Here is a 13,041-nt window from a genome sequence, read left to right as displayed (position 1 = left end):
ATCTTATACCAAACTGATGTCAAGCATTAATTTAAAACATTTAATTTAATGAAACCTTTCAGTTCATATTTAACAAAACATACTTTGTTTCATTAAAACTCATTCTCTAAAAAACTTTTCTTTTCATGGAAACAATTCCATTTTCAAATTTAATTCACTTTCAGGGTTTCATTTTTTTTGTTTACTCAAAGCTGATTTAAAGCACATTTTCCTGCTGTGATAGGCTGGAATTAAGCAAGATAAAAAAAGTAATTACTATATCAAACTACCAGAGCCAGTGCAAAATTTCCCTTTTATTTCAAATAAACTTTGATGCAGTTCTTTGACTGAATTTTTTCATTAGTCTCTATGCTCCTTATTTTATTTTATTTTATTTTATTTTATTTTATTTTTATTTTATTTTATTTTATTTTATTTTATTTTATTTTATTTTATTTTATTTTATTTTATTTTATTTTATTTTATTTTATTTTATTTTATTTTATTTTATTTTATTTTATTTTATTTTATTTTTTTCCCCCTAGATTGCTTAATGATAAAGGAAGTTTCAGAGCTGAGTTACTAGGCAGATCATTTACCACTCGGGCATTTCTGATACTCCTACTGCAGCACAGTCAAGTATTTAAGCACCTCAGTGCCACATTTCTTTGCTACATCTGAATGCTGAAGGATGGGGGCCTGTTTTGAGGAAGTGGAGAGCCCACCTCATTGCTGGGTCACCATGGCAATGAGACAGCAGGAAGGAGAAATGTTTGCCATGCAGGCACATAACCCCAGCATAACACCGCCCTAGTTACATATCCCAGGGCCTGAGAAGGGCTGACTGAGTGTCACACAGCCAAGAAAATGCACCATCTCTAGGTGTGGATACGAAGGGAACTTTCTGTCTCCTAAACACACGTCTGTAAGACCACTTGGGCTTGGCACAGACCTAGTCCTGCACAGGAAGATCCTGTTGCGTTTAGTCACAGTTGGGGGCACATTATGAACATGTAATACCACATTGCTACTAATCCCCCTCACATTACAGCCCAGCTGACTATCCCAAAATCGTGTTGTCATGTTCCTTCCCCTTAAGGGTGGATCATAAGAGGCAAACCAAATGATGAAATGTGGGTGAAATGATGTAAAACAGGAAGTCAACTGAACAAAATAATCCAAATCTTGCTGTTAAAAAAAACATATGCAGAACATTGCAAAGTTACGTAGCACTTTATGAATGTTTGTGGAAAAGTCATAGTTGAGATGTTGCTTTTTCTCAATGACCCTTAGAAATCCAGTTTCTCCTGCTTAAAAATTTCATTTGCTGTGCCATTTGACCCTAGGAGCTCAGCAAGGGCTGCAGCCTGCAGAGTACTTCTATGTCTAGGTGCAGAGTGCTGGGAAGTTGCTTTTTTCAAGCACAACACTGCCTGGGGGCACAGTTATGTTGTTAAGTCCCAGGGCAGAAACGGAACGTATATATCATACACATGGTCATATATTTTACACCATGCTAGAAGCTTGTTGCCCTTTCTCTTGCTCTAATTCACTTAGAGAAGCAACAAAGGAAAGTCCTTGTCTCTCTCAGGTATCATCTTTTGCCATCATTCTCAGTCTTTCTCTACTTTAAGTCCTGAGAGAAGAATTCTCCCTGGCTCAGCTTGTCTCCTGCAGCTGCCCTCGGGAAGGTGAGCTCTTTATTGTTTGATCCAGTTTGGCAGATGGATTTAAATAATCTTCAGAAATCTGTGCTAAATCTAATCTAGTCTGACTTCACTCCTCTTGAACCCTACAAGTCTTTTTCAAATGAGCTTCCTGCATGATCAGTTACCCAAGCTGTATTTAGTATAATTAAAATGCTGAACTGATGAATTTTCTCACTGAGGGCAGAATGGAGCTGGATCCATGAAAAGGTCACTCAGCAGGAAGGAGGCACAGAAACCAACAAAAAAGGGAGCTGAGGACCACATAACCCCTGATATGCCCAAGACAGAGGATATTAAAAAAGTGGGTAGGAGGTAATGAGCAATAAGCATCCCAGGCCTCTACATCTTTCAATATTCAGTCTCCCTTTCTGTGAATTGGCTGAATCCTGTGAGATAACTTGGTAAGCATTCAAGAAAATAACCTATGCTGTTTCCTCATGTGTAGCACAATAATCAACAGCATCAAATGAACTGAACATCAAGCTGGCATCACCCAGTTACAATGGCAATTGGAATTAAATGGCATTAATTAGAGGGAGAATATGGAACTCCTTCTGCCTGGAATGTCTCTTCTCTCAGCTGTCAAAAGCCTCCATGGTTTGGCTTATTAAGAGCCAAATTGACAGGAAAGCTGAAGGGAATAAAGGAGCATTCTCCATTGTGTGCCAAGCCAACTGCGGGAAGACTTGAGTTCAAGACTGACTTTTAAAAGCCAGCAAAAGGTTAACGAATTTTTATCCAAGCACCATTAATACACCTGAAGATCATTCTAACTAGACCACAGACAACACTTTTGCGAATTATGTATGTAACAGAGAAATTTGAGATTTTTAATCAAAGATTAAAAAGGTTTTTCCAGTTTCCAGAAAGCAAAGCAATCCTCCATGACAGTGGACAGTAGTCTTCCTACATGTTCTGCCAGTATCTGTACCTATGCCATGTTAAAACTATCTCCACAACATTATACCTCCCAATTTTACTGACATTTGATATAAACCAGACTGTACTTTGCATTAAAAAAGGAGCTTGATTCTTTGAGGTACAATGAACTCTGATTTCTCACTATGGAAGAGGTCAACCTCTTGCAAAACCACTGAAGGCAGGTTCCTTGTATTACTCTGAAGTTGCTCTCCTACACCTTCCTGGTGTAGTTCTCTGATACACTGAGAAGGGCCAGGAGAAGTATCAGACTTTTAGTCAGGACTCAGTTGTGTACTTCGTGATTTAAATTTATGCCAGCTTCTAGAATAGAACTACAGAATGGGAGCTGTGATATTGCAAGCAAAGCACAGAACAATTAGTTACATTTAAAAGGGTTTCTTTGCCACCTTTTGGTAATCAAGCGTGTCTGCATATACTCTTTATTAAGAACTTTCCTTTTGTATTTATACTTGCCTTTTTTCTACACTAAACAAACAATAGATGTACTTCCCAACTATGAAACAAAAACCTGTGGACATTGTGGATAGGAAACTTTTTCCCCCTTTACATGCCTACACAGTGCCTAAAATTGACTAGAGTCCTGATTGTTGAACAGAATAATCTAGAAGTTTTTGTTATTTGGCAAAATAGTATTTTTATTTCATGATTTTTTTAAAAAAATTAACAAATTCCCTAGTAAAAAATAAGGAAGAAATGTGTCAGCAGATTTCCGTAAATTACTAGTATAGTAAAAGCTCATTATTGAGGAAATCACCTACAAATGAGCTAGAATTACACATTAATAAATTACTCTACATCCACTTTGTAATACCCAAAGTACAGATGTTTCTTTGAGTCTTATTTAGTCCTCTTGAATCTAAGCTTTTACCTAATTTCATGTAGTAGCTGCACTATGTAAAATGGCTTAGAGAGGAAGATGCCAAAATGGACTAAAAAAAAAAATCAGAGACTTTCCAATAAAAACATTATTTTGGTCAACATTATTTGCTAAATTAAACCTAAACATATTAATCATTTTGCTCAATCCACAATTGCATTTTCCAGTTAATATATTAATTCTCCTTCCAGTTCTTCTCAGCTTTTCTTACATGCCCTGCATCTCTACTTTCCCTTAACAGACAATGGCATATTGTTATTCTATATTTAGAAACATAACCTACCTTAAAATGATGTTCTATGAGAAATGTCACTTGGACATGCTGTGACACTTGAAGCACTTGAAAACTGTGCCCAAGAAAGACAGCATGTGACAGCTCCATGATCCCTGAAGATGCTTTAAAGGGCATCCAAGACATAACCCCCAAACAGATGTAAAATTACAGCTGGAGGACAGAGGGAACTGGATATATGAGAGACTGGGGGCCAGTCAAGTCAAGGAGAGTAGAGAAGAAAAAAAATCCAAGGAGAAAACTTGTGCTGATCACTCTCTTCTTTTCTTTTCTAGAGAATTCAGAGGAAGGAATATGTGCACACTGACTTTCTCCTGTCTTGTCTTTTCCAGGCTTTACCTATCAGCAAGAGGAGCCAAGAGGACATCAATGTCACTCCACCAAAAGGTTTACTTCTGCCCTCGGGAGTTGCAAATCCTACAGACCATCCCTTTTGGCTAAGGGATGCCTGCAAAAGCTGTGCAAGAAACTTCAAGGTCAGTTTAAGTGCAGGATTCTTTGTGCACAGGTTTAAATGGAAAATCACTTCAACTTCAGGAGAGCAGGATCTAGCCCAGAAATCTCACAGTGCAATACATAAGACAACTTTTATTAATGAAATTAAATTCAAATGTATGTTTTACCATTTTACAATAAGGATTATTTCCTAAAATGTCCATAAAGGTTAAAAAGAAATGGCTTGTTGCTTTATTAAACCATCTGTGTTAATTTCCAGCTGCTGCTTATTTTAAGAAAGTAAGAAAGAATCAGCAGTGTCATAAAAATACAGGTTCTGTTTCTTATATTTTCTACTCTTAAAAAAGGGGAAAAGCAAAATGTGAAAGAGCTTAGAGCTATGGTATTTGGTTTGTGGATCAGTAGAATATTTCATTTTGTCCACTGGAATAATTACAGTCTTGATTATTATATAAATATCATTTCATGTTAGTTCTCTGGCCAAATGTCTAAATTTAGAATTACTCTTTTTTTTTCATAGCACAGTTTCAATAATAAACATTATGATCAAGCCTAGGTGTATGTTACATTATTAAAATGCCTTCTTTTTAAGCACTCGGTGGAATCACTGTTACTGTTCTGCTATGGCTTAGCTAGTCTGCTGGTAAAAATGAATATTTATTTTTATGTGGCTTGAACTAAGATGATTGAGTTTTGATGTGTGCTCACCCTTAACTGTTAACATTGTGTGTGATGGCAATTTAAATGTTTTATTTTCAAATAAACAGGCAAATGGACTGTTATTTCTATAAATACTAACAGGATCATGCCCAAGCACTGAGATTTTTCAGCCTGTAGCAAGAGGAAACCACATATTTTCTGTTTATTTTTGTGGATTTTACTGTATTAAGTAACATCAAGCCCTGGATGGAAGGTATTATGACATTTCTGATTAATTTGAAGGAAAAAGAGTCATAAAAATTTCTTAGCAAGTTATGTCAACTTAAGCTAAGTCACTGAGTGATGAAAAATATTTTCTGCAACAAGAATATATGCCATGTCCTCCTGGATCTCCACTTCCAGATCTTTTGCAAAGAAGCTCAAAAGAAATACCCAAGAAAGTGGGAAAATGGTTGATGGACGGACATGTCCTACCAACATGTACCCAAATCTCTTCATGTGCCATTGAAGTGTGACAATGTAGGGACATTTGAGAGCTGTCCCGGTCTCTTTAACTGAAAGCACATGCTGATAGTGCTATCAGATATTCTTTTCTGCTCTCTTTTCCCCTGACCTCAGTTTTAACACACACACACAAAAGACAGAATAGCAAAGTTCTGGTGCTGCCTGTGGGGAGTAAAACCTGAGCATCAGCTGTGTGGTTTAGACTCCTGCATTTGTAAATGTTATTTTGGTTTTCCTTTGTAGCTGTCTATTTAGCTTTTGAAGGTGCAGAAATGAGCAAGTTTTTTTCTGAGCAATACCTGGCTTCACTTAGTAATAAGCAGTTGATTATCCTCAGGAAACAAAGTATTGCTTAACAATTGTAACTCATTTTCTGAATAGACAAATGCAGACACCATTAGATGACTGAAGTGTTACAAAGGTATCAGAATATCCTTTGAAACTAAAGGCCTTTTGCAGCCCTGAGTTATTCCTCTAGATCTCTGCTCAGCTTTGAACAGTTTGACCTCTGTATCTCATTTTTTTTCAGTAATAAAACCCTCTAATAAATAAAAAGGAAAACAATAGAACCAGGCAAATACATAATAATTAGGGAAGGAGAAAGCTAATGAACTTAATTGCAATCACTATACCAGTATTGCCTTGACTTAAAAAGTATTGATTAAATAACTGAATATTTACATCTTGTACTGGGCCCACTGAAGGCAAATGATACATTGCAAAGCAAACAGAGGCTGACCTTTGCACGTTTTCCCATCAGGCTGCAGGGTAAATCCAACTGGGCAACTGCACCGTACTCCTGTTGCGGTATCCTTGCAAGTCCGATCACAGCCTCCGTTATTGACAGCACATGTTTCTGCAGAATGAGAGAGAGAGAGAGAGAGGGAGAGAGAGGGAGAAAGGGAGTGTAACGAAATGCTCTGGGGGAGGGGAAGGGCACTGCCTCTTTGGGGCAATATTACAACATATTAAAAGCAATGTAAGTTTTAAGCAAGCCAACTGAAGCAAGCTCAAGGTCATCAGGGTCCATATACTGGTTTTGACTGGTAAATCATTTGCACAAGTCATGACTTCTTTTTCCTCCCAAACTGGGGATATTACTCAGTGTATTTAATTAGTGTTTTTCAACTCTCTTAGACAATAGAATGGGTTATTATATATGAAACAAGTTTAAAAAGAAAAAAAGAGTTATTGCCTTTAAAAGCAGAACCATTCTGTTTTGTATCAGTCAATGTCTAGCTGAGGTATTTTAAGTTTCACTGTTAAACGATGTTGCAGGCATAATGGATTTTAAAAACAGTAGAAAGCAAAGCAGTGTGCTAGACTTGGAACTGATAATTTAAAACCCTTAGTTAAGAAAGAGTTAATGGAAAATGAACTACATATATCACTTTGACAAGAATCTACATGTCCAATCTGTTCTTACTGAACTACAAGCAAAAGGCATCTGGGTTTTGTCCACTTAAAGCTTTTTGCAAATTGAAAGGAGCTTGGAGTGGGTGGGAGGGCATAATTGAGGTCACTGAACCCATTCCAAGCTGTGTCATTGAAATTTCCCAGTGCTTGTAGTATGTAGAAGGGTGGCTGGGCAAACACAGGCAAGAGAAAGTTGCAATACTTCTGAGCTTTTACTACTGTGGGCAGTGACCATTAGGTACCACTAGATAAAAAACATAAAATCGCCAACTTCATTACAGAAAAAGCAAGAACCCCTCTGTCGCTGCCATTGTTCTGTGTTACTCATGTATGCACATGCACACACCGTACACATGCATATGCACACATACTCACAAACACATCCATAAAAGAGATAAAAGGCGAGGGAAATGATTAACTTTGCTTTGATCCACAGAATGGAGTGGATATAAGGATGCCAATTTAGCATGTCAGTTTGAACTGTACATTTTTCTGAGAAGTATTTACTTCAGAGAATAAGTCCTTTTAATAGTATCTTTTTCAGTTGCTCTGGATTTGATTAAATTAAAATACCCCACTGCCCTCCAAGATTGCCATTATTCTACTCAGCTCACCTCCTTCCCTAAAGAGGCTTTGTCATTACTTACTCAGATTTACAGACTCCTATTGCTGAATATTCACAGCCTGTGTCACAATTGTACCCTGTGGACAGGATCTGACAATCAGCTATAGGATATGCTAATTGGGAATTGCCTTAGAACAGTACATTGATCAAAAATTATTTACACAGAACAGAACAGGCTTTATTTTTCTAGTGACTAATACTAAAAGATTTTTATTTTAAAGTAGCCTGTGCTTTGCCCTCAAGGTGAACTTAGACTGGCTATTTGGAGGGACTTCACTGCTTAAAAAAAAAAAAAAAGTGTAACTTTTTTTCTTTCGCACTGTCACAGGCTTCTCCACCATTTATGAAATAAGCTCCTGGCACTTAAGAACAAACTGAAATGCAGATTTGAGGCACACATGTATTAACAGCATGGGACAGATCTCTGAGCCCCTATACATTCACAGGTGGTCCTCCAGATAGATTTTAAATTTTTTTTGTCTGTTTGCTATGTAATAACATTGTGTAGAAACAGCTACCAGTATAGAAGTAGATTTGTATGTAACTGCCAGGGATCACAGCTAACAAATGGATTGATAAGTTTTCTGAAATGCCTTTCTGAAAATGGAGCTGAGTCTGCAGCTCCTGATTTTCAGGCAGCTCTTACTCACCTTGCAGGACCTATCTGTTTAAGCAATATAGTTCTCATTTTTATCTACTTCTCTGGGAAGCACTATTTTCTAAACTTAGAGGCTGAAATTTCTGCTTGAAGAATTCTTCTGCAAATGACAATGCTACCACTTGCTCCGTTTGTATGTGAACATGTGTGTCCTCGTGGACCAACATATCAAATAATAATTTTATCTTTCAGGGAAGGAAAAAATCTTTCAGGTCATTTAAAATTTATAACTTGGGCACAGCTTAAGGGCAGGAGGATTTGCCAGGAGTAAAGAGTTAAGGTTAAAACTCAGGAAAAAGCACTGAAGGTTACATTTGGCATGGCACTGCAAAGAGCAGTAAATCTTCTGTTAGCAGATTAACTCTGGCATACGAAGACTCCTTTATTGCAGTGTGTCAACACAAGATGAACATAAGCAGTAATATTTCTGCTTTCTGGATGACATCCAGTGAAAATGAATAGACACAACAATATTTTTTTCCCATGGCATGGATGACTGGATCTATAGGGTGAGGGTCATTCAATGAACAAGAGTTATTTCTACGTATGAACAGCAGGAATCAAGCCAGCTTTTCTTATTTTAACACAGATTTAGTAAAACAAACCAAAAAGGGTAAATGCCCTGCAACCTTCCTAGCAACTCTGACTTTCATACATGACAAACTCTTAACAGAATGAAGATCCAAGTGAGCAAGAGGACATGTGACAGTATCTCTCGCACTTTGGATAATTGGAGAATGTACTGATGAAATTCCTTAAACTCAAGGTCATGAGAAAACATTGGTAAAAGAAAGCAAACATGAATAGCAGAATGTGGGAAAGAGGCTACATCAAAGAGAGGAGCTGAGGCCTACGCACAGCACAAGCCAAATGTATGACCGACCACCTGTGTTTCTGAGAAGGGATGATGCCAATTCATCCCTCACCTCACCACTACCAAACCTCAGTATATATTTGAAATACAAATACAACTTTTAGGCCTCAAGCTAAGAGCAGAAGCAAATTACTTATTTTCATTCTATCACACTGGAGAAGCTATGAAAGGGAAAGAACAGATGTTAAAAATTGCATCAGGTCTTCATGGTAATATTGATCCTACAGACCATTTTTGCTGTTTTTTTTTATCTGCGAAAGACAACTTCAACATTTTAGCCTTTTTTTCTTGTTTGTTTGTTTCAAACTTTTTTTGCACATTTTTATTTTTGGTATGTTTTGTTTTATTTTTTAGTTTTTTGTTTTGACATGGTAGCAGAAAAAAGACCTGGAAGACACAACTAAAGCAGTGTCATCTTACTGACATTTAGATTCCTTCTGAATTATGACAAAGCTCATAATCTGAAACAATTAGACCTTACTGTTAATTTAAAGGGATGTTTGTAGCTCCATCTACATCCCTACTGAATTCTTACCAGAAAATTCAAGCAGAAGCAGGGATCTAAAGAAAAGGACATCTATTTATAGAAGGCAGTCTGGGAGACAGTACATTGTATTTTTCCAGTGTAAGCTCCTAATTATGGAACAATCTCTCGTGTATCTGCTTAATGGATCCACAGATAAGAAATAACTAAAATCATTACCAATATGCTATGGTTTAATTCATAGGAACTCTTGCTATAACATTAGTCCAGTGCACTATGGAATATGCACTGCTTCTGGATATTAAAATATCCAATTAAAAAACAGAAGCTGGAGCTGTTAGCCCTTCAGCACCAGATCAGGAACACTGACTTAGTTATCAGGTGAAGTTACTCCAGTGGCTGCAATGGTTTAGCAGTGAAAGAGCAGCTCTTCAGGCTCTACTTCTTAAGCTTTTGAACAAAAGCAGAATCTCTACCAGGTGGCAACAGGTCACTTTCATAAAAAGGAGTCACACTAGGCAGGATTTATTTGGCTTTGAATGCTATTAAATGCCTGAAACTCTGAACACATCTCATGGTTTGAGAATATTTCTGAAAGCCTGATTTTCAGCTTCTTCTATGAAACAAGTAAATATAACCATTTAAAATATAAGCTTCTAATAAAAATCTGTTTGTTTGGGTTTTTTTAAGTAGCCAGTTATTTTATAAAGCCAACTTCTGTGACTTCAATTTATCTTGAAAAATGAGAAAAAACATGACATGATTTTAAGGGTACTGGCAAATCTTGGAATCTTTATTATTGAACCAACTGTTGGTTCAATCTGGACTAAGATCCAAACCAGTTTTATAGGAACTGAGATACGGTGCAAAGCAGAACAAAATTACATAGGCCCTTGAGACTAGCAGGGATACATCTGAGGGTCATGCAGTAATCTATGTCTTAACTAGGTCATTCTCTATAATCTTTGGTAAATCATGAGGACAGGTATTAAAACTGGACAAGGTAAACACCAGTAAAGATAAGAGGAGGGAGATCTAGCACCAAGGTACTTTCTTTAGAGATATGGAGAAGTGATTCTCTGATTTTTTGTGTTACCCATCATGGCAACCTGAAGTCAACAGGATCCAGAAAAACCATGTTTATTTCCAGACTCCTGATCATAACACAATGACTGGAAAGAGTGGATAACAACTGTAAACATAAGAGCTGGTCTCAAGAATGTGTGTAAAACACGCAAAGAAATCTTAACAGAAGACAAAAAGCCAGCTATAGTGAAAACAAGAGAACTATGTAACCTAAGTGAAAATGGGAGACGGAAGCCACTGAAGTCATCACCTACATTCAAGGTAGCCTTGCAGCATCTGTCTCTTAGGAAAAGCATGAGAATTACACTGAATGGCATCTTATTGCTCAGAAGAAGTTGTTCTTGGACTAAATTAAATAACTGTTCTGTAGGGCTTATGACTGCCATTTCCTCTAAATCAGAGAGGATGGCTGGACTGACCCTCTGTCCTAAGGCCTTGTGCAGAGGAAAAGGATTTTTTGCAGCAACTGTTAGGCTGCAGATTAAAGACACAGCAGTCCTCCAAAACAAAGAGTGTTCTCTAAGTTTGGCAGATTTCTAGAAACTGTTTAGGTTGACATGGTAAGCAGTAAGTACAGCCGAAAAGAAGACTTGAAAGTGGAAAAATGCTTTTTTCCATTACCTAGTTCCTATGATTGCCCAAATGATAACACTAACCAAAGGGCAGATTAAAGAAAATGAGAAATTCAGACTGCCATTATGTGGAATTCATTTGCAGTGGACTAAAGCTCATTGGGGTCATCAGAAACAGGATGATTGGGCCTTGCTCTTAAAATCTGTGCCATATTATTTTGAACTTATTTTGAGTCAACATTATTATGCTAGACAAGAGCAATTCTGGATGGAGTAGCCTGGAGCTCAGAATTTAGAGAAGCCATCACATCCTATCAAGTAAATCATAGTCCAAGCAAAGTTATGAGTAACTGTACTCAGACTGTAATTGTATCTGCTTCTACACCTGGTCTGAATTTTGCACAATATCTGAACATGGCATCTCATGCTCAGAATAGCTGTCTTAAATTCAGGGGTCAGACACATGAACAAGTTGATCTTCATGCAATGGAAGCTAAATGGTGCAAGCAGGATGGCATCTTTAGTGCACTCACAATTTTAGCCAGTGCAACAAGGGGGTATACAGATTAATTAGACCATTTTTTTCCTAAAAAGATGCCTCTGAAATAATAATTCCGGGCAACTGGAATTGGGTAAACTACCCAACCAGCAACTGGCAAAATGCAGAAACTACTCCCAATATCTGTTTCTCAGCAGATGAGCTGTTACTAAAGCTGTTGTAAACTGCTACTGTCTCTGAATCAAGAGATAACCTGTTTACCTATTCTAAGCTCATAAAAATGAGTTTATTTCTCTGTATTTAATTCAAAGTGAAACACCAACTTTGAACAACTGAGAAAAGATTAAGGATATCTGTTAAAGAGAGACAAATATATGGCTTTTTGAGAATTTTGAGAAGGTCTATTCTGATACCATTAATTGCCATTGTCTGTTATGATTCCTTGCATCACTGTAGTGTTTTGGAGTCCTCATAAAGACCAACACCAGGACTCCATTGTGCCAACTATGTTGCAGTTTTGAAGAAGTGATGATGGTAAGGTATTAGAACAGTTCTATGAGAGGGCAAGATCTTACTCAGCTGAGTGGTACTGGCTCCCTCCCCTTAAAGATTGTTCAATTCATTTAGTTTAATTCACAAAGTGTCTGGAGTCAAATTAGTTCTTAATTTGTACCTCCCCTCCTCTCACACCTGAAAAAAGCACTTTGCTCCATCTGGCTCAAAGGCTGCTTGTGCAGACATCTCATCTGCTTCCTTCATGTTGGTGCCACAGCACAATCTCCACCAAAGAGAGCTCTTTCTGAATTCCAGACATACTGGGGGTTTGGACTGGAGTTCTTTCTCTTCCTCCTAAATTTTATCTACAGAATCCAGAAATAATTTTAACTACTGGTGGTATGTGAAGCACATGACCGTGCCTAAGAAAAAGGACTACCTAATTGAATTAAAAAAGCTACACTGAAGATCCCCTGAAAACCCTTACCAAAAATTTGCAAATCCTGAAAGCCTGAAACTTGGAAGAGATTCAAACTTAACTCAGCAAAAGCTATTAAAAAAAAATAAAAAATCTGTGGATTATAAAATGAGTTTGCCTTTATGTAAGAGGGTATGTGCAATATGAGCAAGAAAGCAATGAGACAGAGAACAGACGATAAGACTGCTATTGCCATCCATAAAAAACATTTTACTGAAAGTAGCAGTACATGAGGTACACGTGCGATGTGGCAGGAGATCAGGGTACAGGGAGGGACCCAAAGGACAACAAGCACAAGAAGAAACTAAACAGACAGAATATTTCAATTTTCAGTTAAGGGAGAATGATGCTATTCTCATGCAAATTATGCTCTGTGATGCTGAAAGGATAGAGAAAGAGCATTCACAAGAGTATAATGAAAGAAACAAATAGCTG

At 37.3% G+C, this 13,041-nt stretch overlaps 1 protein-coding gene across 1 annotated transcript in view; it reads right to left on the bottom strand.

Moving 5' to 3' along the window:
- LOC131573640 (signal peptide, CUB and EGF-like domain-containing protein 1) overlaps nt 1-13,041 on the bottom strand; it is a 199,350-nt gene that overhangs the window by 58,762 nt on the left and 127,547 nt on the right. The window contains exon 8 of the mRNA XM_058827792.1: nt 6,159-6,275. Within this exon, the coding sequence (XP_058683775.1) occupies nt 6,159-6,275 (117 nt within the window). The remainder of the gene's footprint in view (nt 1-6,158; nt 6,276-13,041) is intronic.

This window comes from Poecile atricapillus, chromosome Z, assembly GCF_030490865.1.
Source record: "Poecile atricapillus isolate bPoeAtr1 chromosome Z, bPoeAtr1.hap1, whole genome shotgun sequence".
In the NCBI taxonomy this organism is placed as follows: domain Eukaryota; kingdom Metazoa; phylum Chordata; class Aves; order Passeriformes; family Paridae; genus Poecile; species Poecile atricapillus.
This window is presented reverse-complemented; position numbering and strand designations above follow the sequence as displayed.